Source organism: Sitodiplosis mosellana, unplaced genomic scaffold (genome assembly GCF_009176505.1).
Source record: "Sitodiplosis mosellana isolate CC-2019 unplaced genomic scaffold, AAFC_SMos_1.0 Smas_scaffold_6226, whole genome shotgun sequence".
NCBI classification, from domain to species: domain Eukaryota; kingdom Metazoa; phylum Arthropoda; class Insecta; order Diptera; family Cecidomyiidae; genus Sitodiplosis; species Sitodiplosis mosellana.
In genome coordinates this window covers 1,998,049-2,023,503 of record NW_022601467.1, presented here as the reverse complement: position 1 = coordinate 2,023,503, position 25,455 = coordinate 1,998,049, and the positions used below count along the sequence as shown (strand labels likewise).

The 25,455-nt window shown below is 37.3% G+C and overlaps 6 protein-coding genes across 10 annotated transcripts; 2 read left to right on the top strand and 4 right to left on the bottom strand.

Annotated features, from left to right (window-relative positions):
* Window positions 1–51: 51 nt before the first annotated feature.
* LOC129579104 (ubiquitin-like domain-containing CTD phosphatase 1) lies at window positions 52–3,126 on the top strand. The gene is made up of 5 exons (XM_055468765.1): window positions 52–515; window positions 662–784; window positions 860–1,047; window positions 2,185–2,427; window positions 2,502–3,126. Exons 1-5 carry the CDS (start codon window positions 473–475, stop codon window positions 2,871–2,873), a joined length of 969 nt encoding a protein of 322 aa, XP_055324740.1. The 5' UTR covers window positions 52–472; the 3' UTR covers window positions 2,874–3,126.
* Window positions 2,972–7,311, bottom strand: LOC129579070 (uncharacterized). Its single transcript, XM_055468650.1, has 3 exons — window positions 6,809–7,311; window positions 6,141–6,679; window positions 2,972–6,034 (listed from the first exon to the last, which is right to left on the bottom strand). The coding sequence occupies exons 1-3, from the start codon at window positions 6,989–6,991 to the stop codon at window positions 3,193–3,195; spliced, it is 3,564 nt and encodes a 1,187-aa protein (XP_055324625.1). The 5' UTR covers window positions 6,992–7,311; the 3' UTR covers window positions 2,972–3,192.
* Window positions 7,312–7,327: 16 nt separating this feature from the next.
* Window positions 7,328–10,106, bottom strand: LOC129579089 (S-phase kinase-associated protein 2). The gene is made up of 6 exons (XM_055468732.1): window positions 9,862–10,106; window positions 8,610–9,648; window positions 8,241–8,518; window positions 8,013–8,140; window positions 7,769–7,928; window positions 7,328–7,699 (listed from the first exon to the last, which is right to left on the bottom strand). The coding sequence occupies exons 1-6, from the start codon at window positions 9,924–9,926 to the stop codon at window positions 7,513–7,515; spliced, it is 1,857 nt and encodes a 618-aa protein (XP_055324707.1). The 5' UTR covers window positions 9,927–10,106; the 3' UTR covers window positions 7,328–7,512.
* A 109-nt stretch (window positions 10,107–10,215) lies between these two features.
* On the top strand, window positions 10,216–12,584 carry LOC129579098 (evolutionarily conserved signaling intermediate in Toll pathway, mitochondrial). The gene is made up of 3 exons (XM_055468758.1): window positions 10,216–10,862; window positions 10,939–11,379; window positions 12,228–12,584. The coding sequence occupies exons 1-3, from the start codon at window positions 10,346–10,348 to the stop codon at window positions 12,518–12,520; spliced, it is 1,251 nt and encodes a 416-aa protein (XP_055324733.1). The 5' UTR covers window positions 10,216–10,345; the 3' UTR covers window positions 12,521–12,584.
* LOC129579093 (GTP-binding protein 2) lies at window positions 12,529–17,366 on the bottom strand. 3 transcript variants are annotated; one of them, XM_055468741.1, is made up of 3 exons: window positions 16,683–17,366; window positions 13,430–14,986; window positions 12,529–13,350 (listed from the first exon to the last, which is right to left on the bottom strand). In XM_055468741.1, exons 2-3 carry the CDS (start codon window positions 14,969–14,971, stop codon window positions 13,078–13,080), a joined length of 1,815 nt encoding a protein of 604 aa, XP_055324716.1. In that variant the 5' UTR covers window positions 14,972–14,986; window positions 16,683–17,366; the 3' UTR covers window positions 12,529–13,077. The 3 variants fall into 3 exon arrangements, with proteins under 3 accessions (XP_055324716.1, XP_055324715.1, XP_055324717.1); XM_055468740.1 differs by having other exon boundaries at window positions 16,697–17,289; XM_055468742.1 differs by lacking the exon at window positions 16,683–17,366 and adding an exon at window positions 15,618–15,636.
* Window positions 17,367–17,494: 128 nt separating this feature from the next.
* LOC129579097 (tubulin beta chain-like) lies at window positions 17,495–20,951 on the bottom strand. 3 transcript variants are annotated; one of them, XM_055468755.1, is made up of 11 exons: window positions 20,725–20,910; window positions 20,594–20,673; window positions 20,319–20,493; window positions 19,531–19,735; window positions 19,428–19,457; window positions 19,117–19,346; window positions 18,849–19,016; window positions 18,491–18,755; window positions 18,135–18,369; window positions 17,960–18,047; window positions 17,495–17,862 (listed from the first exon to the last, which is right to left on the bottom strand). In XM_055468755.1, the coding sequence occupies exons 3-11, from the start codon at window positions 20,373–20,375 to the stop codon at window positions 17,761–17,763; spliced, it is 1,380 nt and encodes a 459-aa protein (XP_055324730.1). In that variant the 5' UTR covers window positions 20,376–20,493; window positions 20,594–20,673; window positions 20,725–20,910; the 3' UTR covers window positions 17,495–17,760. The 3 variants fall into 3 exon arrangements, with proteins under 3 accessions (XP_055324730.1, XP_055324731.1, XP_055324732.1); XM_055468756.1 differs by having other exon boundaries at window positions 20,319–20,405; XM_055468757.1 differs by lacking the exon at window positions 20,594–20,673 and having other exon boundaries at window positions 20,319–20,405; window positions 20,725–20,951.
* Window positions 20,952–25,455: the final 4,504 nt, after the last annotated feature.

The window sequence follows — 25,455 nt, the reverse complement described above, 5'->3', positions numbered from 1 at the left end:
TGAGATCAGAACCGGCACAACCTTCATTAGTCGACTTTTAAATATTAAGTGTTCGAATACAACTGGAGGCAAGTGTTGCATTACAATAACATTTAAATGCTCACCACAGTGTCTGGTGCGTTTCCCCTGCCGCACGTAACGATATCTGTGCCGTGTTTATTCACTTGCGGTTCGCTTGTTTTGATGGTATGCGTTGTGGTGGATTTCGTTTTTGATGGACAACCTAACCTCAAAAATATCAAAACAAAAGCCATCGAAAAGAATGTTAGTTTACCTGCGATGAGTTAGTTCGATTTTATGTTGCATTCGTTTTAGTTTTCTGCGAATTATTTTTTTTGTTGTTTTTCAATTTGAGTTTCATTCGGTTTTAGTCGTACATTCTTGATGTGCCGCTAACAATATTGTGATCCGAAAACATAATAAACATTTAGTAAATATCAGCTGGAATTTTGTACGGTTTTGCCCGACAACAATGAGCACGCTCAAAGATGTATCGATCATTGTTAAATGGAATGGCAAGTCTTTTTTTTTTCAATCTGAATATATAGAAGAAATTCGTCCGATTGATTGTCTGAATTAGGTTTTTTCTATTGGCAACTGGATTTAATGAATAATATTATATAAAATATAATGATGCATTTCACTTTCACACATCACATAGGTAAGGAATATCCAGTCACGGATCTCAGCGACCAAGAAACGGTGGCCGTGCTCAAACACGAAATTGCCAAGCTCACCAATGTTCGGCCCGAACGACAAAAGTTACTTAATCTCAAACATAGAGGTACAATGAATCCCAATTCGAGTGGAAACATGACGAAACAATGATGTGTTTTTTGTTTGTTGCTTCCTTTCGTAGGCAAAAATGCTCCCGACGATTTACGGTTAAGTGCTTTAGAATTGAAACCGAATTTCAAGCTAATGATGGTGGGATCGCTTGAAGCGGACATTCAAGATGTGCAGAACACAATCGATAATCGCGATGTCATCGACGATTTTGATGACGACAACGATGAACGAACCACGTACAATTTCCACAAAATGGAGGTATGCAAAATGTTATGTGTATTTTGACACATCTGCACCAAGAATGGGTGGTGTTTTTTTTTGTGTAATCATTTAAAGACAGAGTCGGTCCTGCTGATCATCGCCCTCTCTATCTATCTTCATCTTGCTCTATTTCTCATTCAAAAACATTCTCTCTCATTCTCGCATTTCGCAAAATGAAACATTCAATAAAATACCACCGTGTGTCTGAGGCATACAACAATAATTTATTAGATATTCAAACATAGTCACAATCAAACCAGACTTAATCTTATTCTCTTAAAATCTAATTCATTTTATTCTCGTGATTGGTCGTCAGTTTTCATTTAGACATTGCATTATTCATTTGTTGAAAAATTATAGTGATTTTTACCCTCGTTCCATCCACACCAAAATATTCTGATAAAACTGTGTAAAATTTTCTATTTAAAAACTATTTGTCCTTTTTCTCTTCGGTGCTGAGTGCATGTGGATTAGTGATTGTTTCGCCATTGGTGACCTCACTCTTGTTTTTACGAGTGAATACACATTTTCCGCCACTGCAATCAATCGGGAATTCCGTGTCTTCTGGTTTACCGATCACATTGCCTTGAGCATCTTTTTTCGCCCATGGGTTCCAATAACGCAGTAAATACGGTTGGACGAATCGATGCCAAATGTATAACAGTACTGGAACAATGAAACATGGAATGCAAACCATTTTTTATATCTGAAAATCAATAAGCATAGGCAATTAAGTCACATTTAAAAATCACGTTTGACAAAAAAAAATCGAATCCCATTCATAATACCTATATTTCGATCACAGTGAATCACTAAAATGATTTCAGATATTTTTTTGTGGAAATAAGTTACGATTTCAATTCGACTAGAGAGAGAAAAATAACATGTAAATGATTGATAACATTTTTCGCTGTATGGAATTACACAGCATTTGTGTTAATACGTCAAATTGACATTTGTGATGTACAGCGGACAACAAAGAGACTATCGAATTTTCAACACACATTGGAGGGGGAATTTGTCACAAGCGCGAATCGTTTGAATTTATTGATTCAGACAAAACACACGTTGAACTTTGATTTGATTACAATTTTAAAAATTATTTTTTGTATTTTTCTTCAATTTTTGTTTCAGATTTATCTGACGAAAGTCGAGAAGCGTGTGCGTTCGTACAAAATCCAGGAGTTGAATCCACCACGTGAATCGAAACGTTTATTAGTGCTAGATATAGATTATACATTGTTTGATCATCGTTCGTGTGCTGAAACGGCAGCCGAATTGATGCGACCGTATCTGCACGAATTTTTGACATCGGCTTACGAAGATTACGATATTGTGATTTGGTCGGCCACGGGCATGAGATGGATTAACGAGAAAGTGAGTTTCGTCCAAAAAAAAAAGAGAAAAATAATTGATATTAATAAAGGAATAACACCTCCTGAATTTTCTAGATGCAAATGTTAGGTGTGGCAACAAATGCAAATTACAAGATACTGTTTTACCTGTGCAGTTCGGCAATGATTAGTGTTTATCACAGTGAATTGGGTGCATTGGATGTGAAGCCGCTTGGTGTCATTTGGGGCAAATACAAGCAGTATTCGGCCAAAAATACCATCATGTTTGACGATATACGCCGTAATTTCCTAATGAATCCACAGTCTGGTTTGAAAATTCGGCCATATCGCCAGGCTCATCTCAACCGACAAAAGGACACCGAATTGCTCAAGCTGAAGAAATACTTGAAAGATATTGCCACCAATTGTGATGACTTTACCAAGTTGTCGCATCGCAAATGGGAAAAATACAATCCAAAATCATCCTAAACGATTCCGTTACTTACATTCAAAACAAAGCTGCGTATTGCTTTTGCTCATTCATTCATTCTCACTGTCGGCCGAAAGCACAAACAAAATCCCAAGTATTCAGTATCATCAAACACAAAGTGTTTTATTATTTTTCTTTTTTGACATTTTACAATTTTAAAAACAAATAAAATGGAAAATGATCTGTGAAAAATGAATACAAGTTTAAAATAATAAAAAATAATAATAATAATAACCGTCATCATTAAAATAATAGTTTGCTTTTGTTTTATATTTCAATTGTATATAATATGTATGTGTATTTGCGCCCAAACGGAGATTAATTTGACAAGTTTTCTTGATTGTTTGCGCCATGTAGCGGTAATTTTGATGGATCAGCTTCACTCAATGCACTGATCTCCACTGATTGAGCTTCGTCAGCATTGGGCGTTAGATTGAATTGTAGATTTGTGTGGACATTGTTTCCATTTGTTTTGGATTCGGGTTCGGGTTCGGGTTTGGGTTCGGCGACAGCATTTAGTACAGTAGTAGGTAACAAATCGGTAGTATAGTCAATATCGGATAATGCTAACAGAGTATCATTTTCTGCGGACTTGTAAATCGTGTTCGAATGGGATTCGAAACCGATGCTTGCTACATTTTCAACATTTTCATCGGAACAACCGGCATTATACTCGAGCTGTTGTGCGATATTTCGATTACTTGACGATTCGTGTGGAATATTTGCATTCAATTCAACAGCCTTATCAACATCATTTATTTGTGGCACCATTGTGTCTGCCACTTCGTGCACCAGTTGATCAATGAAATTCAAACTGTCATCGTTTGTATTTGGCTCAATAAAATCAATGGGTGACATTATTTCATTGGTGGCCACCGCATCCAAATCATCACAAATCGGTTTCATTAAATTTGGTTCTGTTTCTAACCTTTCATCCAAAAATCTTTCGATTTGTTCATTTGCTGTGGCTACCTGGGATGCATAATCGATATTCTCGTCATTTCCATCATTCGAGTTATCGGCCGTAGAATCTTTGTTCTCTTCATTTATACCGATTTCTCCGTCGGTTATTTTTTCAATTTGCGCTTCAAGTATTTCATGGCTTCCCGTCGAAACTTCAACTTCAGAGGTTACCTTTTCCTTTTCGTCGGTATAAATTTCATTCTGATCGTCTTTTTGCGATGAATCTTGACTCTTCGATACATTTTCACTTGGACGTTCGTCTTCGTTCATTCCATTTTGGCTTTCAATCTCAGTTCGTGGCGGCGTTGAATTAACTTCGTCAATTGTTTCCAACTGACGTTCAGGCATTATATCATCTGTAGAGGAAACCGGTTCAATCCGATTAGGTTCTGGTTCGATGTTTCCTGCATTAGTGGTACATTCATTCGACGAAATTTCATTGAGACTGTCAACAGAATTGATTCCATTGTTTTCTTGATTTGTTGCGGGTGCATCGTCAATGGTTGCGTTCGATTGTAGATTCAAATCGCTACTTGACGATAGGTTTATATCACATTCACTGTTTTCATTTTGAATTTGGTTTTCCATTGTGGCGTTCTCTGTAGTTGTGTCTTCGGAATTATTTACCAAGTGTTCGTTGTCCACTTCAGCCACCGGCGGTGGAGTCAATGGTTTTCGGAATTCAGATTTTATGCGAATCGGTACAAACGGCATACTATTGGCCATTGGATTTATGCGCATTGGTATGGTTGTGATCGTGTTTTGTGCTTCACTCGACTGTGCATTGGTCGTTGAGCTGATTGTCGGTGGTTCAAGCACACTGTGAATCTGTGTGATGATCGGCAAAGGATTGTTGTCAAACGATTGAGTCGGCATCGGTCCACTGTAATCGGCCGACGGCATTGAATAGTCCTGATAATAGTTGTCACTATCATCGTCTCGTTCCATTCGTTCTTGTTTAATTTTAATTGCTAGCAACGCGGGTTTTTTGTACAGTTTTTTCTCTTTCTCGCGGTGTTTTGATTTTTTGTGACTAATCGAGTATTCCTCTCTGTGAGAAGTACCGGCCAATTCATATGTTTCATCAACGCGTTCCTGTTTGATGTTGCATGCCAAGTCTGGGTTAAAATCACCATAACCGGGCTGAATCACTTCCTTTTTGATGCGAATAGTGAGAGGGGGCACACGTGAGATCACCAACGGTGGAACGGTTAGAGGTCGATTCTCTACGGGTTCCATACTTGTTGACGTAGATGGAATCGCGTAATTGCTTATATCGAGCGGTTCCAATTTCACACGACACTCCATAATCGGCTGATTCAAATTTGTTGGTAAGTTTTCACTTACATTCAAGCTGGTACATGTTGTACTTTTTCTAGCCTTCGAACAGCTTGGTGTATCAGTTTTGGATACAGCCGGTTGTGGGCTTGGTTCAACAATGGGTTCTGGAGGTGCGATAATACTGTCATTTGCTTCTAATTCGTTGTCACTATCACCAAAGTGTGTGTCCATGTAGCTGTCATCCATTGCATCGTCGTATGCTTCATCGGCCGGTTCAATTATAGTTTCCGGTTCAAATTTGAAGCTATTTTGCGGACATATCGCGTTTGTTGTAGATTTGCTAGATGGCTTAAGTTTCTTCGATTTACCAGTCGGACCGGTTTTTTTCGGCATTTCAACCACGGAACCGGGGCCAGTGCATTTGAACATATGCTTCATTAGAACGGTTTTCTTGATAAATATCCGCTGACACTTCGGACACGGTGAATTTTGACCGATAAAACAATTGTGCCAATCGTATAGATTTTGTGTTTCGTACTCCAGATTACACAATTCACAGAAAATACTTTTCGAGAACGATGTCATCAATGCGAATGATTGATGAACGCATGCCGACACATGACGTTGAAATGTGATAAGTTTCTCGTAAATCGCACCGCACATAATGCACTTGTGAGGGACATTGAACATTGTATGCCATTCATGATGAGAGGTGTACTCTTCAATTGATACGAACTGCTCGAGGCAGCTCGAGCAACCGTACTCTGAAGTGGTTGGTCGATGATTTGCCACCATGTGGGCATCACGGAATGAAATTTTTTCGAAGCGTTCTTCACAAACCAGACATGATACGCCCGGTTCCTTTTTTATCTTCTTCTTTACTGGTACCTTGACCTTCACGTCAGATTTTCGTTTCCTAAAAATAGAAAACAGAATAAAAGATAAGAAGCCGTTAAATGACTTTACCATAAAACAATGAGCAAGAAAATGGAAACGTTTTATCAACATTTTGCTTGACTCACTTTTCGATTCTCTTTTGTTCAATATCTCGCATGCGTTCACGTTGATTTGGTTGTTTGGGTGCCAGAAGCAGTGCATCCGATGGTTTTGCTGCAGTTTTCTTCCTTTTGCCATTTTTTGTGCGAGTTTCGTTGGTTTTCTTTTCATCCTCTTCCTCCTTTTTAATTCGTTCCAATTCGAGTGTAATTTCAATTTCACGTTTGGTCATACCTTTGAATCGATTATCATTGGCGGCTGTTGTTGTTGCTGTTGCGGCGGCGGCAGTGGTTTTCTTCGATTTTTTCGCCGACTTTTGTACGGGCTCTACTTTTGGCTTGTTCTCAGCGCCAACAATTCCAAAAATACTTTCGACATTTTCATCGTAATCGGTTTTAATTGTGACTTTTTTCGGTGGTTTCACCTTAGTTGGATCGGGTAGGCTCAGTAGCTTTCGTGTTTGAACGTTTGTCGCTTGACACATCTCTCGAAATTCATAAAAGTCGTTTATCTTATCCACACACAGTGCACAGATTTTTTGCGGCATTCTATCATTCTTCATAACCTGCGCATAGTCAAAGAAATAAATGCAAACATTTCGCAATGTAATTGAATGCAACATCATGTAAAATGGTCATGTTACTGAAGAAAAATGAAAACACATCGAATCGCTGTAATAAAATGTCAGACAAACCTGAATGCCAACACAATCGGCAATTTTCCGGCTTAGCGAAATCTCCCCATCGATTGTTAGATCAATCCATTCCGCTGCGTTGAGAATTTCAATTTGATTTGGATTATCGATACCACATAAGCGACAAAGATTTTTTAATCGTGCCTTCACCGATTTATCAATTTTGATTGCAAAACGTTGCATTTTCAACGCTTTTTTCCAATTTAACCGTACAAAATACAAAAATTCTTTCACTGTTCAATGCATGCCATTGTCAATGTTTCTTGGCTTGGTCGATATGATGAAATTCCAAACCAAAAATCGTCCAATGTTTCACTTCGCTTGTAGTTTTTTATCATTATAAATAAGAATAATGTCGGTAATGACAGTAGAGAGTCCGTAGTTACAATAAACACTTTGCATTTTCTAGCAGTTTAAACGTCAACATCGGTGGTCGTCTCCACTTTCGGCGAATCCAAATAAAATGGAATCCTATCGTTGGCTGGAAATCGGTTGATAAATGTTTAGACAAAGAAGTTCTTTTATATTCACGCAAATATAATATAGGTATGTATAGTTTTATTTGATTCATTCATTCATATTCATTACAAAATTCACAAAGAAAAAAAATATAGAAATTTTTCAATTAGAGTTACAAATTGATTGTTTCGCTGCGATAATGCGATGAATTCGTATCGTGCATGAAGTATGGGATTTTTTTGTGTTTAGTCTCGCGTTCGAAGGCCCCAAATTGAGGTGCGTCGACTGCCAACTGTAGGTCTAGCTACTGCTGAATGCTTAAATTTATTTATGCCTACATCGGGAAATTTACTACTCAAAATAGTCAGCGCTTGCTCCGACAGTACACCAAAAATATCAAGAAATTGTAACGATTCCAGTTTGTCAATTTCTCTGAAATATTCAAATAAAACGAGTCATTAGTTAAGTAATCATTCGTAATAAATAATTACTAATACTCACAAATAGGCCGACACATTAATATTGTAACAACGAGAAAGGGACAAATACTCTAAATGCTTGAAATTGGCGACAATATCGATTGCTTGTGAGGTCAGTGTGGTGCAGTCGGATAAATCCAATTCCCGCAGTTGTGGGCAACGAGATACAATCTTTTTCAAAACTGCAACAAAAAGAAAAATTGTTTTTTGAAATCATAAATATATGAAAATATATCTTCCATTCATCAGGAAAGCATAAATCTTACTGTCATCAGACATTGTTTTTCGGCAACCAGCGATATTCAGTCGGGACATATTTTCATTAACATAATTCGAAAATTCACGAAGGGTTTCAGTCTCCAAGGATGTCCAAGAAATGTTCAGGGTGTGCAAACTGAAAATAAAGAATTTAAAACCAATGAAAAAAAAAAAAACAAATTGAAGATAAGATGAAATCTTGAAACGAATATTCGAATCCAAGTAAACAACCATACCATTTCAATGAGCCCAGTATTTTTTTAATCCCATACGGAGTGATGCCGGTGCTCATGGTTAAATTAAGCACTTCTAATTTTCGATTTTGTGCAATTGCTTTGCAAACGGCATCGCTAACTGGCACATGTTCAAGACTAAGTTTGCGAAGTTGCCGACACTTGGAAAATAGCTGAACCAATGAATCGGTTAAAATAACTGCCATACTCAAATCCAAATACTGCAGCTTTGTTAAGTAATCTTTTTGTAGTCGAGACGGATCGAATATTGGCTCCAAAATCTGCTCAAAGTGAGAAAAATGCAGATTAGACTGTTTCAAATTCCTTTCAAATGATAAAATTCCAATTTGTTGCTTCAAGAGAAAATCCCACCTTGGTTTGTGCCAACCGCAGAACCATTGTACCGCGCATTAAAACTCTGCCCAAAGCATAGGGTTGAATGGATTTTCCGGCCAAATCTAAACGCGTCCAAAGCGATTCATCCTGAGTAACGCGATTGAAACGATGATTTACCAGACTGCAACGGATGAGTGTCTTTTTTGGAAGCCATTTGAAAATGGACAGTAAAATTTCATCGGATAACTTGGCAAAATTATCTTCGCCGGTATAGAGTCGTGGATCGCGTTTTTGATACATGAAAAAACAGTCTTCATTATTTGATGATTTTTTCAGTTCATCTGAGTCGGTCACTTGGATTGGTGTTGCATTTCCAATTGCAGCCAATGGGCTGCGTCCCTTATGCTTCATTGGGCTGTCACATTCCGAATTTTCTTTCTGGAATTTTTTCATTGTGTTTCCACGAATAGCTCGGCCTTCGGGTGGATTGACGAATGTATCGCCGGCAAATGATGTAGACTGGCCAGCGTTCGATGCATTCCCAACTGAATCGATGATACCTCTGAAACTTGTCCGTGTGCATGGTATCAAGTTGGCTGGCGTAAAATCGTGATACACTTGGAATGATTCATGTTTCATTTCAGTTGGTAAATTGCTCTCTTTCGACTCCGATCCATGAAGTGTTGGCAATGAGTTGGCTTCATTTGATGACAAATGAACATCGCTTATTGTATTTTGACTCATATTTTCAATATTACTTTCCGTTTCGCTGAACGGTTCCGCCAAATCCGAATCATCGATATTCGAATCATCGGACGTGTCCGGCGGAATCATACTCAGTGCTGAGCTTGGCGGTGCGAACGATGCAATGGCACTGCTTACAAGTGATGATTGATTCGATTCGTCCGAATCCAATACACCAAAGCCCATTTCGCTGTGCAAAATCGACGATAGTGGTGATGATTTGGTTGTACTTCTAACGTTTACAAAACGGTGACGAGATGGTTCACTTTTATCAACAGATGAAGAGGGGTCTAAATTTTCGTCAGTTGGAGAATTTCTAAATCGTTTATTGCTGCAGACGGAAAAAGGAAAGAAAAAACATTGAGGAAAAAAAAATTGAATTTTTTTAAATAAAATTTACACGTTCGCGCGAAAAGTGGAGTCAGCAAATGAAAGAAAAACACACAAAAACCACTTTTCAAATGGGTGCATATGAATAGACATGCACACTCATACACAAATATAAAAACAAGTGTATTGTTGGTTATGCCATGAGCTATATTACCTTATGTATGAGTTTTCATCGTCTGTATCACTGTTTAATTTGTGCTTATGACCAATCTCATCCATAATGTTACACTTTTCGACAAATGAATAAACTTAATTCGTACGGATCAATTTTTAAAGTCATAAATAAATGTTTCTTGGTCTGTTACGGAGGTTTGGTTTTTTTTTCTCTTAATGCGAAGTTTGGAATCTGTCACGACAACAAGATAAATAACGCGCAAACCAACTGCTCGAATTTATAGCAGTTCGTTTGAGGCCGCCGGTACGGTTTAAAACCGATTATGACTTTTGCTGCGAGAGAGAAACCGAACCGATTCCCAACCGTTTCGGTGAAATGTCTAGTTGGACCTTGCCATAACAAATAATGAAAGAGAACATAACCAAATTATCAGCAAACAGTTTTTTGCAAAATATTCAATTTTATTTAGAAAACATTTATTTGGTGTAAGGAAATTGAGATTGGGTGCGTACGCGTGTGTCTAATGTTTTTCGTTAGAAGGGCTGTAATCGATATCGGTCGAAAGTCTGTTCGCTTCCAATTTCGATCGTATTGCAATGCAGCTAAACAATTTAAAAAGCAGAACGCAGCATCTGTTGCAAATGGGAATGACAATAGAAATAACAATGAAAACAACACCGAGAACGAGGAGGAAAGCTCAGAGCACGAAACCAATAACGACCGGCAATCCGATACAGATCTAATGATTCGCGGCCAATTCGATCAATTGACCAGCAAAAATCGTGAATCGTTCCGGAGTATGGTGCATATGTTCATTCAACGTGACAAACATCGTCGTCACCATGTCGAATTCATTTATGCCGCACTGAAGCATATGGAAGAGTTTGGCGTTGAACGAGATCTGGAAATTTACAAAGAAATCCTGAATGTAATGCCCAAAGGCAAGATGATACCTAGAAACATGTTTCAAGCGGAATTTATGCATTACCCAAAACAACAGGACTGTGCCGTGTTCTTACTCGATCAAATGGAGTACAATGGTTTGTTGACATTCCATATTCTCAAATTAGTTTGTAACGAAACTTAAATAACCACTTGAATTTGCATTTCTTGTAGCGGTGATGCCTGATGCAGAGATGCGGGATATAATACAGAATATTTTTGGAGAACGAAGTCATCCGATGTACAAACTCTGGCGTCAACAATATTGGATGCCGAAATTCAAGTATCTTTCGCCATGGCTGCTGCCCGATCCCGTTCCAAACGACGCACTCGAACTCGCCAAATTGGCTGTAAGACAAATGTGCACGATTGATGTAGAGTCGGCCGTCGAAGTGTTTGACACGGAAAAAGTTGAGGATAGTCTAGATAAAACGTGGATCGTGAGCGGACAAAGTCCAGAGCAAAAGAAACTATTAAACAATCACGCAATAGAATCACCGCTTAAAGTAGAAGGGCCATTCGATATTCGACTTCGAAATCGATCGATAAAATATTTCACTTTAATCGGAGAAGCCGAGCCAGATGAAAATTTCGCACCGAAAGAAGACTCAGATGGTGGGTATATATCGGTGGAATAATAGGCTTATACGTACTATATTCCAGAGACTGAAATAACCGGATCTTCTGCCGGTTTTCGGATCTTCTGAACGGAAAAATGCTGCTCTAGTTTTAAATTACGGATCCTAAGAAATTTCAAATGAAACAAAATTTATGCCGAAAGCACGCATACAAAATACTCTTTGATAGAAAATATTACAATAAATTAGGGAAAAATTGAATTTCATTGCACATCATATGAAAATATTAGGCTCGCTTCGCTCGCCATACAAACATTAAAATTTTGGTCAAGATATGGGAAATATGAAATTCGTTATCGCAAAAACTGTTCACTTTTTCAAATTTTTTGTGTACACTTGCATTCTGTAGTTCGTCAGCTTTTCAATGAATTTGAAAAATTTTAATCGTTATTTGAAACAGTTCTGCGTTCACATAATAAAATCACACTTTTAAGACTTCGGTTGGAAATCGAAGTTGAATGATTGAATATCCTAAAACACCGATTGTGAAGAAATCGTGGCACTAGCATGCACTAATGTGCTGAGACGGCATTCATATTGAAAAAAATAATTGCCAAGATCGGCAATAAAATTGTATATGAATCAATGGGGAATATCAAACATTTCATTTTGTTTTTTTTTTTCGTTAAACAAATTGAATCTTTCAAATACAATGAAACTCATCTATAATTCAGAGTTTCGTTCTGTTTTTTAGATTGCAATCGGAATTTCGGATCTTCTGAACACAATTTATCGTGTTTTCGGATCTTCTGAAAATTTCTTATTTCAGTCTCTGCTTTATTCTGAACGTTTCAATATGAAAATCATTTGAATTTTTTTTTCCAGATGTTCAAGGAATGCAATTACCAGACTTTTTAAAATTCTTGTCACCGGAAGTCAAAGAAGTGGCCGTAATAAAGCCGAAGCGATCAATTCATCAGCAAGACGATGGTACGATCTATGCTATTTGCGCCACAGGAACATCGACCAAAGATTCTTTACTCTCGTGGATTCGACTGTTGGAAGCGAATGGAAATCCAAAATTAGTGCACATACCCGTTTTGTTTAAATTTAAAGCGCCTGTTGACGATAGATCATTAATTGTTGTAAATAATCAAAACGATAATGAAAAAAAATAATCGATTGGTTTAGAATGGAAAAGTTCACATTTTAATAAAACATTTAATCAAAATCACAGAAAAATTCATTTCATATTGTTTTTTTTTTAGTTTTAGTTTTTTGTTGTTGTCAGTAGATTTGAATTGTTGAAGTAGAGAGAGACAAAATAGTGTGTATGCACACTAAGGGTATATTGATTATTAGTCATACACAAGCGTATTACTTGAGATAACTGTTTTTTTTCCTTTCCTTTAAATAAATATGTAAGTAATATAATTTGTTATTTCCATAAATAAAATGTATGACGTCAACAATACGACTTTAATAAGTCCAAATATTTTTGAAATCATCATTTTTTTTTCTTAAATCCATCTCGTCAAGAGAAACGAAAAACCAATCACTTCTAATGTAAGTGAGATTTGAGCACAGCTGTACAATACAAAAACATATTCAATCGTAAGCCATTTGCTTATCTTGGAACCGATCATATTACATCATGCAATTTGCATGCGGTTGCTTTTGTTCTATAGTGAATACGAATCAAATTGACTAGATTCCGTCTTTCGTTTTTGAGAAATTAGTCCACTTGTTGCTTATTGATGGGAAATGCCTGTGTCACGATGCCGATGCCTTTATTTTTTCCCTCTCTGAATAATATCCGCTGGCCAGATATCACGTACTCAGGGTGGCACATGAATCGAAACAATACGGAAGCCTGCTCATTTGTTCCAATTTTGCCGCATCCCATGATACCTTCGATGACTGCCGTTTGTCTAATACTACCGATATGTACGGTTGTTTGAAATCCTTCGTAAATTGCTGTCGCATGGAACAGAACTGAGATTTTAGCCTGAAATCAATGGAGAAAAGCAATTTTAAACGTTTTATTCTAGAAATTCGAAAAGGGTCGTTTCAAAAATGATGCATACTTGGAAGAACCAAGATCCGTAGGGTTCGACGAGATCGACATTGGATGCATTTTTGTGTGTGGGCAGCAATATCATGCCAGATCGAAGCGGTGGTAAATTTTCATCTTGCAGGAAAGCCAACGAACCACTTTGGCCGGCGCGCACCATTCGGCATGCGGCTCGATTCCGATGAATTGATTGCACGGTGACCGGATAGAAAGAGCCATCTTGCAATGGTCCAATCCGCATCTGTGTGTCTTCGGTTAGAACGCCTTTGATGAGCAATCCACCAACCACTGAACCGACGCCAGGAATTTTGAAAATCTCATCGACTAAAAATTCGTACGGTTCTTGTTCCAGGCGATCTTTTTCTGCATTGCTAATGCCCGGCGATAGTAAAAATAAGAAACGTGTCAACAAATCCAAACCTTCACCAGTCACATTAGACACGTAGAAAATTGGCACGATTTGTTCGGGAAATTGTCTGGCACCAGCCGTGATAACATCGTCATTGGTTTGTATCAAAAATGGCATCTTCCGACCCTCAACCGACGCAATGATCGATTTCAGTTTGGTCAGCGTGGCGTCGGGGGAAGTGTTTTCGATTTTTGTCACAACAATGAAATAAGACATATCCAGTGCTTGAATCAGATCCAAATGTTCATAAGTCATACTATTTATACCTTCAGCGCTAACCACTAGCATTGAAAAGTGTGGTGAGTATCCAGTTAGTGCTTGTACCGTTGTCTTCAAGTATCTTCGATGGCCAGCCAAATCCATGAATGTCACTAGTTTACTTGATTTTTCACTTATTTCTTCTGCCGTCATCATGTCGAGTGCCAAATTAATTACATTGCCTTCAGTGTCGAATCCGATTGCTTCGTGTGATATGCAAGACGTGCGGCCCGATTGAATTTCGTGACGATGTCGAAACATATTCAGTCGAGCCGATCCCCGTCCATTATCCAATTCACCTTGTGTCAAAACACCGAGCAAAGTCGATTTACCAGCATTCACTCCGCCCAACACACTAACACGAACCTCTATCGAATGCTGATCGTCGGGTATCTTTCGAACCAGCACCTCTGCCACGGATCGCTGTGATGAAACGGTCTTGCGGCGGAGTATCGTCGTCGAAGCGCCCAATTTATTGGCCATTTTCTTCAGTGTGTCCAATGAAGCTGCCATGTCAGCATCACTCAAACCGTGCAAGAATCCAGAGTCCTGAACACCAATCTCATAGACTGCTTCACCTTTGCCCTCCCTCAGTCGCCATTTCATTTGTGTCACCAGGTGTTCAAAGCGCTGTGATGTTGGATTGATCAACTTTAGCTTATATTCAATGTTGCCCAGTTGAGGCTCAGGTGGCAGAATGCCTTGTTCGAAATCTAACACAATATTTGCATTGCTCTCATCGTCGTCCTGTTGCAGCTGCAGCTTGGCAGCCTTATCCTTCTTTTTCGCTTTGCGGAAACTCTTCTTGTTGTGGTTGTAGCCATCATTCTTCTTGTTGTTGTTCGACTCGATTGAATCTTTCGGATCGAACAGACTTACGAAATCCATCTCGGTTGATACTATCTGAAATGAGATCGAAAACAAAACTGAATCAGTTTATTTTAAACTTTGTTTATAAACAGACAGAAAGTCAATTGGTTGCCAAAAAACGAAACATTGGTCGTGCATATTTGACTAGAATAACTATGCAATCTGATAGCGAATTGTTGCTATATACGAAACCTAGGTGTACATAAGAAACGCGAACATAAATCGTGCATAAAATTCTGTTTCCACAATTCGCAATATGTATATATATGCACACATTATATCGGGCTGGTGGTATATCGTGATAAAAATCAATTTGAAAGGTAGCATTGAGTGCTAATGGTTTCATAAAAGTGTTGGTATGGTTTGGCCCCAAAAAACCAGCACCGCAAACGTTATTTTTGTAACTTTCACTTCCAACACAAAAACGAATCGTGTGAGCGAAATAAAAACCAAAAGCACACCAAAAACACAGAAATCAATCAGAAATAAAAACTACAACAACATCTAATCAAAACACACGATTGTGTGTTAAGCAGAACAGAAAAAAATGAGCAAAAAGTCTACGATTTTCAACTGTTCATTGGTTCGAATTATAAAATCGTTTCAAAAAATCATTATGAAATACATGCACTCGGTTTTATGAATCGAACGAATCAATTCGTACTTCCGCAAGATGTAAACAAATGACGTAATATGCACACTGTGTTGTTGCAATTTATATTTATGTTGGTTATTCTAGCTTCGCTTTGGCATCGCGACTAGAAAAAAAATAGAGTTGACATTTTTGTTTTTAGTTTTTCAGTTCTCGAGACTGCCAACAATATTTGTTGTTGTTTTTTTTTTCTCGTTCGTTTACGTAAAAGAATGAGGAAAACCATTTGCCGATTGGCGTTGCGGTGCGATTTGTATAATGAGCATCAGTTTTATTGATTTAAGCGTTTGCGTATGTGTAGCAATGACCTTGGTTGCCACATACAAATTGCACACATGCAGAGCTCAACAGAAGAAAAGAGTTTTGTGTGAGCCATTTGCCGATAAATACCTTTCGTTCGGTCGCTTGGTTCACAACATAGTTATAAATATTTCTTTTGCATTTTTCACGATTTAAAGTATCGACCATTGCTTGGCTGCATTAATTTCAATGCGATACCATTCTGTTTGAGGGAGAAATGTTTTGGCAAAGAGCAAACAAAAGCGAAACTCGTGCGAATACCGCACATAAATTCATTGAGTTTTATTTTGTCACGAGAGACAGAGAAAGAGAAGAAAAAAAAACAGCTACATCGTGCAAACAAACACACAGTGAGCGAAGGAAAAATGGCATCGAATTCAAAGAATGACGAAATCGAAACATATGATTTGCGTAATGAATCGCATACAAAACATTCATCACAACAGACAGACCGAATTGTTAATAGCACGGACAAAAATATGCCGTTCGAATCGATTTTGGACTAAAAAAAACAAAAAAAAAGAAAAAAAAAACAAATTTCCATTTGCAATTCCAACGCAGCCGATTTATACTATTCTACTCTTTCATATTTTATTATTTGTCCATTCGAATGCCAAGAAAGAGTTTAAAAATATACATGCGTCAAGTCTTTGTTTCACTGGCATTTGTTTTTTCGAATAATAACACACAAACACAACACATACACACACACTTCTTCTTTATTTATTTTATTTTTTTTTAAATTTATTAGAACAAAGTAAATGTATATTCGCTTACGTTCAGCTGCTTACTTTGTTTTCAGAAAATCAGGTTTTTGTGTTGTTCCTCTTATATTGTTTTTTGTTTCTTTCTTGTATTTGATGTCGGTGATAAAAAATTTTCACTCTCCTCGTGTATTTGCAGTGTAAAAACTAAGTTGAAACACCTTTTGACGCACAGATTCAAACAATTTTTATGCTAAATTCCAGAAAAATACGAACAAAATTGTTTGTTGTCGCTTGCTTGTTGTTACTATTTTCTTCCCCCTAGTTTTTTTTTGTGCGTTCATCCAGTGTTTATGGACTGAATGGATTTCTTTCTCTCCATTGACATTTGGCCAGCTCTCACATCTCCGCAATTTTTATGCCGAATTTTTTACTAACATTTTCCGATTTTAACGCAGCCTCAATCGCACTTTATTCATTTTTTTAATGCGAATAATTCTCCCGAAAAATACCTAAATTAGCTGGTTATTATTGCTCGGAACACAAGCAGAAGTATACCGAAAGTGAATTGTATAAACACAGAAAAAAAGGTTTGCAGCTGATTTACTCAAGGTTCAATTTCAAACTAGAGTCAGAGTCTGTCAGTGAACACGATAAATGTGTAATGTCATTGTTCGCCGCATGATGGAGCTTAAATACAAAAATAAACCGTTCGCATTCGGTAAAGACGAATGAAATGTATGACACATCTATTGCATACGCAAACATCACCATTACAGCAGATTCATGAAACCGAATCTCATTGCAGCTTAATAGAGCGAATCTTATCAGTGGTGTTATTGAACAGAACGAAAAACAACAAAACGAAACAAAACAAATCGGCGCTAAAGTTCATTTTCTTCTTTATTTTGGGAATTCTATCAAACATTTATTTCAATGGCTTTGTTTCTGTAACGATGAACGTATTTGAATTTGTTTTTGTTATCGGTAATATGGCCAGATGATTCAGAGCTAATATTAGAGCATATTTTCCTCCTTTTTTTTACTAGAAACAAACTCAATAAATAAATATTAAGAATATAGTATTGGTTCAATAGCTACGGATGGTTGTCGTAAATGAATTTGTTGTTGTTTTACAAAATAAAAATTCCCTAAGGGTCTTCTGTGTACACAGCATTGACTCCACCACCGTTTTCATTCAAACTTTGCTCTCCGTCTTCATCCAATTCGACGTCTTCGTCCGCTGTTGCTTCCTGGAATATGCATTATTTTTTATTTTATTTTTGGTTTAGCAGTGAGGCAAAATGAATAAACGTCAGAATCCAAATGTACGCGAGTACAAGTACATACTTGATACTGTTGATATTCCGATATCAGGTCGTTCATATTCGATTCGGCTTCTGTGAACTCCATTTCATCCATACCCTCACCAGTGTACCTATATTTACGGTACAGATGTATATTTATACAGGTATGGGATATTTCGCATTCGCAATATCACAAACTGATATCAAATTTAGCATACCAATGCAAGAACGCTTTGCGTCGGAACATAACGGTGAATTGTTCGGAGATTCGTTTGAATATTTCCTGAATGGCTGTTGAATTGCCAATGAATGTGGATGACATTGTTAAACCTCTGGGTGGTATATCGCAAACGGCCACTTTGACGTTATTCGGTATCCACTCAACGAAGTAGCTGCTATTTTTGCTTTGCATTTGTAAAACTTGTGTATCCACTTCTCTCATCGACATTTTACCTATTGAAACGAAATAATGTTTGAAAATCCATTTTTTTTTCTCTCAAATTGAAAACGAAAGCGCAAGAATAAACAATAACAATAGGAGAAAGAAAAAAACTGTTAAAACTAAAAGTTTTACCTCGGTATATAAGGGCAACAGTTAAATAGCGGCCGTGTCTTGGATCACATGCCGTCATCATATTTTTTGCATCGAACATTTGTTGTGTGAGTTCATGCACAGTTAGTGCACGGTATTGCTGAGATCCTTTGGCAGTAAGCGGAGCAAAACCCGGCATAAAGAAATGCAATCTGGGGAAAGGCACCATATTTACAGCCAATTTACGTAAATCAGCATTTAATTGACCCGGAAAACGAAGGCAAGTTGTCACCCCACTCATCGTTATCTACAACCAAATAAAGAATCACACAGAGTCAATACGAAGCGCCTAAAATGCACAACACTTGGTTGGTTGAATCGGGAAACTAGGCAAACATACCGACACAAGATGATTCAAGTCACCATATGTTGGGCTCGAAAGTTTCAGCGTACGGAAGCAAATGTCGTAAAGTGCTTCATTATCAATGCAAAAAGTCTGATCGGTGTTTTCGACGAGCTGATGAACCGACAAGGTGGCATTGTATGGTTCAACAACGGTGTCTGATACCTGCAAATTGATGAATGCATATCAAAGTTATTTTTTTTCTGTTTTTTTTTTCAAAAATAAATCACGTTTTTTCGTAGTTCCAATGAATGTTGGAGTTTACCTTTGGTGATGGTATCACTGAAAATGAAGACATAATGCGATCTGGATATTCCTCACGAATTTTTGATATGAGCAATGTGCCCATGCCAGATCCAGTTCCACCGCCTAGCGAATGGGCCAACTGAAAGCCTTGTAGGCAATCACAATCTTCGGCCTCTTTTCGCACGACGTCCAATACCGAATCTACTAGTTCAGCACCTTCAGTATAGTGACCCTTGGCCCAATTATTACCTACAAAGAAATACATATATTCAGTCGAAAAAAAAACACTTTCCAAAGACATTCGATTAAAGTAGAAAATTCCAAACGTACCGGCGCCAGATTGTCCGAAGATGAAATTGTCTAGAAGTGAAAAAAGGAAATCATAAAAATACCATGTGTTTGTCCATAAAAAGAAAGGGTATGCTTGCCAAACCTGGACGAAACAGTTGACCATACGGAGACATGCGAACTGAGTCCATCGTGCCCGGTTCTAAGTCGATTAGGATAGCTCGTGGAACGTATCTGCCGCCATTTGCTTCTGTGTAGTAAACGTTGATTCGTTCCAATTGCAAGTTGCTATCGCCGTGATAATGCCCTCTTGGATCGATCCCATGCTCGACAGAAATTACTTCCCAAAACTAAAATTGTAGTTCGAATGCTATTAAAATTTGTGTTGTGTGAACACTGTGTATTCATGCGCACACCCATTGTGCATCAATACGTAAAAATATAAAATCCTTTATATGGCATGACAAATCTATGCATTAGGGACACAGCAATTTAGGTCTTTTGCTCATGCATCATAATGGAATACAATCTCTCCTCTAGCTTGAAATGCAGTTTGACACAACAAACACACAGTCACATCTCTCTCTGTCTCGCACACTCGACACATTTGTTCATCATCATGTAAATGATAATGTCTTGAAAATACATTATTTAGCTATGCAACGGCAATATTTAACACAAATTCAACATTCATGAGAATTCATTCGTAACAACACGAACGAATGTGTAATTTGATTTAATAGTCAGTGTAAAGCTGTACAATTGGGCTAGGTTAGGATTCACGAGAACGTAGGAGAAAATGAAAAAGTAAGAAGTAGACATGTACACACAGATAGAGAGTGGTGAGCCGAGAAAGGAATACTAATAAGTAGTAAGAAAAAAAAAATGAAATGCAATTGATGTATCGTGCCGTGTACACCTTATGAAACATACCTTGGAACCGATTTGATTGCCACATTGGCCGGCTTGCAAATGAATTATCTCTCGCATTCTGTTAGCCGCTTCGACGACACGTCAACTCTGTATATCCAAATAAATTGTGCGCAATAGATTTTCGGGAATGAAATTTTTTTCTCGCTATCGCTATTTTTTTCTTTCTTCTTTCACACTGAAAACGTCATGTGAATTTTCCAAACGAACACAAGCAATCACAAGTTAATACTCATAAATATGACCAACAAGATACAAGATACACATCAAATACTCACGAATAGAATGGTACAACTGAAATTCAACGATATATATATATACCGAAACAGGCAGTGTAACACTTTAAGCTGACGTAAAACTAAACGAAACTAAATATAAATTCGCTGATAAAATACGTCGCAATACTTACCGATTGTATTTCAGTCGCTTGTATTTGAAATCGTTTTCAATTCGTCACAGAGCAATTTTAGGTTTATACGTATGAATTTTTCTTTTTTGTGTATTCTTCTTTCCTACTTGTTTCGCTTATTCGCTCTGTCACTCTTTCACTCTAACGCTCTTTCTCTGACTCCCTTTGTGTGTGTATAGAATTTCTGCGTCGCCAACGGCCACACAGAAGAAGCTCTGAAAGAAATGTCGGTGCCGTACAGCGCGCGCGAATACACATAACATTACAAAAATGTGACAAGTTTTCTCTCTGTCACATACACACATACACATGCATGGCTTTCGATTTCACACACATTTTTTGAGACTATCATTTTTCAGTGCTTGACGCGCATTGACACAAACGCCGCAGATCAGAGTCGAGTTAAATGTTCGTCGTTCAGCAAAGATATTTTAAATAATCGACAAGTGCCCATTTTTACACGACACAAGCCAAGGGGCCAATCACTACTGAATTGACTGAAAGTACTGAAAACAACTGAAATTTTTTTCTTGATACTGAAAATTACTGAAAGCCGGTTTTCAGTACTTCAGTGTCAGTTTATGCATTGAATACGTCAAACTATGACACTTGACTTATATCATTAACGCCATACAGTTTAAAAATTGATATTGAGGTAAAATGTTGGAAAAAATTGAGAAAGATTTGTCTACAAAAGTGCCAAACTATACGACATTCAGTAGTTTGGAAATAAAAACACGCCGAAAAACATTTGTGTAAAAACTCCATTCTTGTTTTGTTTTAGTCTTCGTCGTTTCAGAGATGCACTGACATTTCATAGAGTTGATGATACACACATCAATGTCATAGAAATTTTCATTCGACGAAAATTGCCAGAAATACACTCTTGGACAAAATTGTGGGGACAACCTCGAAAAAAATTTACCAATGATTATTTCATGAATGTTATTAGTTTTTATTAATCGAACATTTGTTCTATTTATTGCAAAATAATGTGAACTAAAAGAATCTAGAGAAATTTTAGTGAATATTTTTGAATTTCGTGATTTTTTCTCAAAAATGTAAACCGATGTCAAATTAGCATTGGACAAAATTGAGAGGACAGTTCGTTAAATATTTATATAAATGGACCAACTTCCATGACAATTGAAAACTAGAGACACAGCTTCATGCACAGGCTCGTGAAGATTCGAAATACTGTATATGGCTTGCTCCACCGAACCGTTGTTTCAGAAATGGAGGCGGTCAAACTTTTTTTTATCATATTTCACTTCTGTCATCTTCAACACATACGAATATTTCTTGAACCAAGAAAGATATTGAATCATAGTAGACGGCATTTGAAAGATTGAAATTGGATCAACAAAATGCAATAATAACCGACCAAATATTCCAAGTACTTCAAGAGATACAGCCGTGAAAGTATGACAGCTGCTATCGAAATGACACCAAATATTTGACATTTGAGGTTAGAACTCAGAAATTGTAAATTATTTTTACTTCATGTCTTGATCAAATTTACTCTACTTATCAAGAGCTACAATTTTGTTGAACATGTCAATCCCAAGAATGAACTCCCTTAAAAGATGAAGACTGAAGAATTACATCGTTGATTCTTTTCAGCATATTCGTATAAGAGCAATTTAGTATTAAAGGACTTTTGACCAACAAGGTGTTGTTTTTCAGTCGTGAAGTATTCAGTAAAGTTGTAGCTCTTGATGACAGAAAAAAAGTTGTTTAATTAGTTGTTCCCAAAAAACAACACCTGCTAGAAAACAAACATTAAACACAAGTGTCAAGAAATTTTGACAATACTGAACTGCAATAAAAGTCATATATTTACTAGGCACTGAAAAAACTGAACCGCTACTGAAAATCGATCGCAGGTACTGAAAAGTACTGAAAACCGGTTTTCAGTAGTAATTCGCCCCTTGACACAAGCACACAGCATTCATTTGTTTCGTGTTTCAGCCGCTTTTTACACACATTATGGAACATCACTTGTTCATGTGCTCCGTTGTTTTGATCTTCTCTGCTTGTTCTTTTTTTCGTTTGTCTGTTAACGCTATCATAGGCATGTATTGTCATCGAACTGTAATCGGTATACTTTGTGCAACAATTGTGATACTAGTCAATTTAACCCAATGAACTTTGCCAGCCGCTTTCGATGTGTGATCCAAAACCTTTGATATTAATCAGAAAAATGCACACATGTATGAACGAATACACGCATATGGATTCGAATATTTGCTTTTTCAAATGAATCAATATGACTTCAATGGATTTATAGTTGATTCATGCTAGTAGCAAAATTTCATATGATTTTCCAAGTTTAAATTGTATTCAGCCAAAACGATCAAGAGTCATGTGTCGTAAAATTGGTATCGGACATTAATTAGTTTCATTTGAAATTCGTTGAATTCCGAGGATTTTGCAGCGAAAAAAAAACATGTCAACGATCATGACTTTTATATATTGTGTATTCTGTCGATGTATGGCTTCCATTGGTTTGGATGCAAACGACTAAATCGCATTCGGTGGCGGCATGTGTGTGTGTGTGTGTGTGGCATATACGATTCAACTCGTAACGAGTAACTAGTGTAAACACCTTGGCTCGTTCACGTCTCTCTGTTTGGTATGAGTATGCAATTGTTCTGAATTTGCTTATTTTCCATTTTATGTTTTCATGTGCCAAAAGAGAAGGAGAATCTCATTTCACATCGAATCACAATCAAAACAATGAATTGTTATGTGTTTTTATGAATACTTGAGCCGATTGCAAATGTATGCTTGCCAATTTTACCAACGATTATGTACGACGACTGTTCGCATTTCCAAAATGATATTTAAGACCATGAGAAAGACAAAGTAAAGTAGCGGCAAATTCGCACTCGGTATGGCACAAGAGGAGAAAAAGAGAAGAAATGCAACACTCTCATCAATATCGATTTTCGTTTGTCTGTTTTGTACGACGGTTTTCTTTAAGTTTTTTTTTATTTTTCGTTCATTCGTTTTTTTCTCTCTCTCTCTCTCTCTCTCTCTCTCTTTCTCGTCAAGCGACTGTTCAGATCCAATTGAAATGTTTATTTTAGAGGAAAAACCCCCAGCGTAACGTAAAAACGGAACGAGAGAGCGACAAGCTCAATGAAAAACAAATATTTATACTAACTTTCTTTTATTGTGCGTCGTTCGTTTGTATTTTCTCTATCGCTTGCGATATCCATATCCATGCATCATTGACATATTATCGCAACGTGCAGAGATGAACGTTCTGGCTGCAGTGTCGATTCCACTGTGCTCTTCATCTCTCTCTCTCTCTCTCTCTCTCTCTCTCTCTCTCTCTCTCTCTCTGCTCACATTAGGATTTTCAGTACATTTGTGTTGTTGGTGCTCGATTCCGTCGTTCAGGCTATAGTCCAGGCAAACGATGAGAACAAGTCTTCCCGTGTCGTAGAGTACCGAAAATCAGTACAAAAACGTTTTGCATGTAAAGCACGATTTGGTACTTTTTTAGCAATTGATGTTTAGTAAATTTACGAAATTCCGGCATTTTGATGAACGTAAATCCATCTCCGATTCACTTGAAACATCGGCAAGTTGGCTCAGTCGCGCCAAATAGAAACATTAATGGATTGCAAAGTGTAATGAAGCGCATGCTATGAGTTGATGCACTCTTTTACAAACACATGATTCCGGAACACGCAACAGTCTCATACTCACTCTCACTTTCTCTCACTCTATACCCAACTTGAACCCATTCGAACAACATACGCTTAACGACACAAAGAATGAATTGTTAATGTTGATGGTGCTACTTTTGCTTTGTTTTATGGATGCTTCTGTTGCTTCAATGCTCGTCGTGCTAGTTTGCTCGTCGATAAACGAGTTTTTGTTGTGACGTTAAAAGTTAGCTAAAATCAAACTTCAAATGACAATTTTATTTATTAACTAGGTGGTCGCCACTTATCAATATCCCTAAAATACTGAAATAAAGTGCAGACACTGTGTCTCAATATGAGAATCTGATTATTTTAGGCTCAACACCAACAATTTTATTCATACTTTGAAAATTGTGATGGTAAACCTTTGCCTTTTATTTTTTTGCTAAAATGTTATTTATTGTTATTAGTAGTAGAGCTTAGAAAAAGAAGCGCCAAGATGGGTGTCATGTGCCTATATGAAAATTGACTGGGGATGGCATTGGCTTTGAATTCAATTTGCATTTCATTTTTAAGAAAAACAAAATAAACTTATCCGTTTGGCGACATTAACACAAGTGCTGCTTCCGCTCAACTTGTTTTATAAACAAGACCATGAAAAAGTCTAAATCTATCGGCACTTAGCATCGGTTGGGTAAATTTATCTACGCTTTGAAATGACCATTGTTGATATCCACAATTTTAAACTTTTTTTTTAAATTCTGTATTGTCTCTTTTTTTCTCTTGCGCACATACTCTCTCCCATACACTTTCAATCTCTTTCCCTTTTTCTCCCTGTTCATTGGCCGGTTGCCGTTTGCCATGGACCCCCAAAACATTTCAATGGAAAATTATGCGATGTGGTTATGCATGTGTGCACGCCAACATATTCGAAACCCCAACGGCTTTTTGACAATGTTGATTTACTGCCATTGTTATACGTATTTTCTAATACATTATATGCACACACGTTCGGCAAAAAAGAAGAGAGAGAGAGAGAGAGAGAGAGAGAGAGAGAGAGAGAGAGAGAGAG

Excerpts from the sequence above, each read along its gene's own strand:
- LOC129579104 (XM_055468765.1), top strand. The coding sequence starts at position 473 with ATGAGCACGCTCAAAGATGTATCGATCATTGTTAAATGGAATG. Across the intron at positions 516-661 it reads GATCATTGTTAAATGGAATG|GTAAGGAATATCCAGTCACG; the intron begins GCAAGTCTTTTT and ends CACATCACATAG. Across the intron at positions 2,428-2,501 it reads TGAGATGGATTAACGAGAAA|ATGCAAATGTTAGGTGTGGC; the intron begins GTGAGTTTCGTC and ends TGAATTTTCTAG.
- LOC129579070 (XM_055468650.1), bottom strand. The coding sequence starts at position 6,991 with ATGCAACGTTTTGCAATCAAAATTGATAAATCGGTGAAGGCACGATTA. Across the intron at positions 6,680-6,808 it reads CCGATTGTGTTGGCATTCAG|GTTATGAAGAATGATAGAAT; the intron begins GTTTGTCTGACA and ends GACTATGCGCAG. Across the intron at positions 6,035-6,140 it reads GAACAAAAGAGAATCGAAAA|GAAACGAAAATCTGACGTGA; the intron begins GTGAGTCAAGCA and ends TTCTATTTTTAG.
- LOC129579089 (XM_055468732.1), bottom strand. The coding sequence starts at position 9,926 with ATGGATGAGATTGGTCATAAGCACAAATTAAACAGTGATACAGACGAT. Across the intron at positions 9,649-9,861 it reads GATGAAAACTCATACATAAG|CAATAAACGATTTAGAAATT; the intron begins GTAATATAGCTC and ends TTCCGTCTGCAG. Across the intron at positions 8,141-8,240 it reads ATACTGGGCTCATTGAAATG|TTTGCACACCCTGAACATTT; the intron begins GTATGGTTGTTT and ends CTTTATTTTCAG.
- LOC129579098 (XM_055468758.1), top strand. The coding sequence starts at position 10,346 with ATGTTTTTCGTTAGAAGGGCTGTAATCGATATCGGTCGAAAGTCTGTT. Across the intron at positions 10,863-10,938 it reads CGATCAAATGGAGTACAATG|CGGTGATGCCTGATGCAGAG; the intron begins GTTTGTTGACAT and ends CATTTCTTGTAG. Across the intron at positions 11,380-12,227 it reads ACCGAAAGAAGACTCAGATG|ATGTTCAAGGAATGCAATTA; the intron begins GTGGGTATATAT and ends TTTTTTTTCCAG.
- LOC129579093 (XM_055468741.1), bottom strand. The coding sequence starts at position 14,971 with ATGGATTTCGTAAGTCTGTTCGATCCGAAAGATTCAATCGAGTCGAAC. Across the intron at positions 13,351-13,429 it reads ACGGATCTTGGTTCTTCCAA|GCTAAAATCTCAGTTCTGTT; the intron begins GTATGCATCATT and ends CATTGATTTCAG.
- LOC129579097 (XM_055468757.1), bottom strand. The coding sequence starts at position 20,375 with ATGCGAGAGATAATTCATTTGCAAGCCGGCCAATGTGGCAATCAAATC. Across the intron at positions 18,756-18,848 it reads ACTTGAATCATCTTGTGTCG|ATAACGATGAGTGGGGTGAC; the intron begins GTATGTTTGCCT and ends ATTTGGTTGTAG. Across the intron at positions 17,863-17,959 it reads CGGAATATCAACAGTATCAA|GAAGCAACAGCGGACGAAGA; the intron begins GTATGTACTTGT and ends TGCATATTCCAG.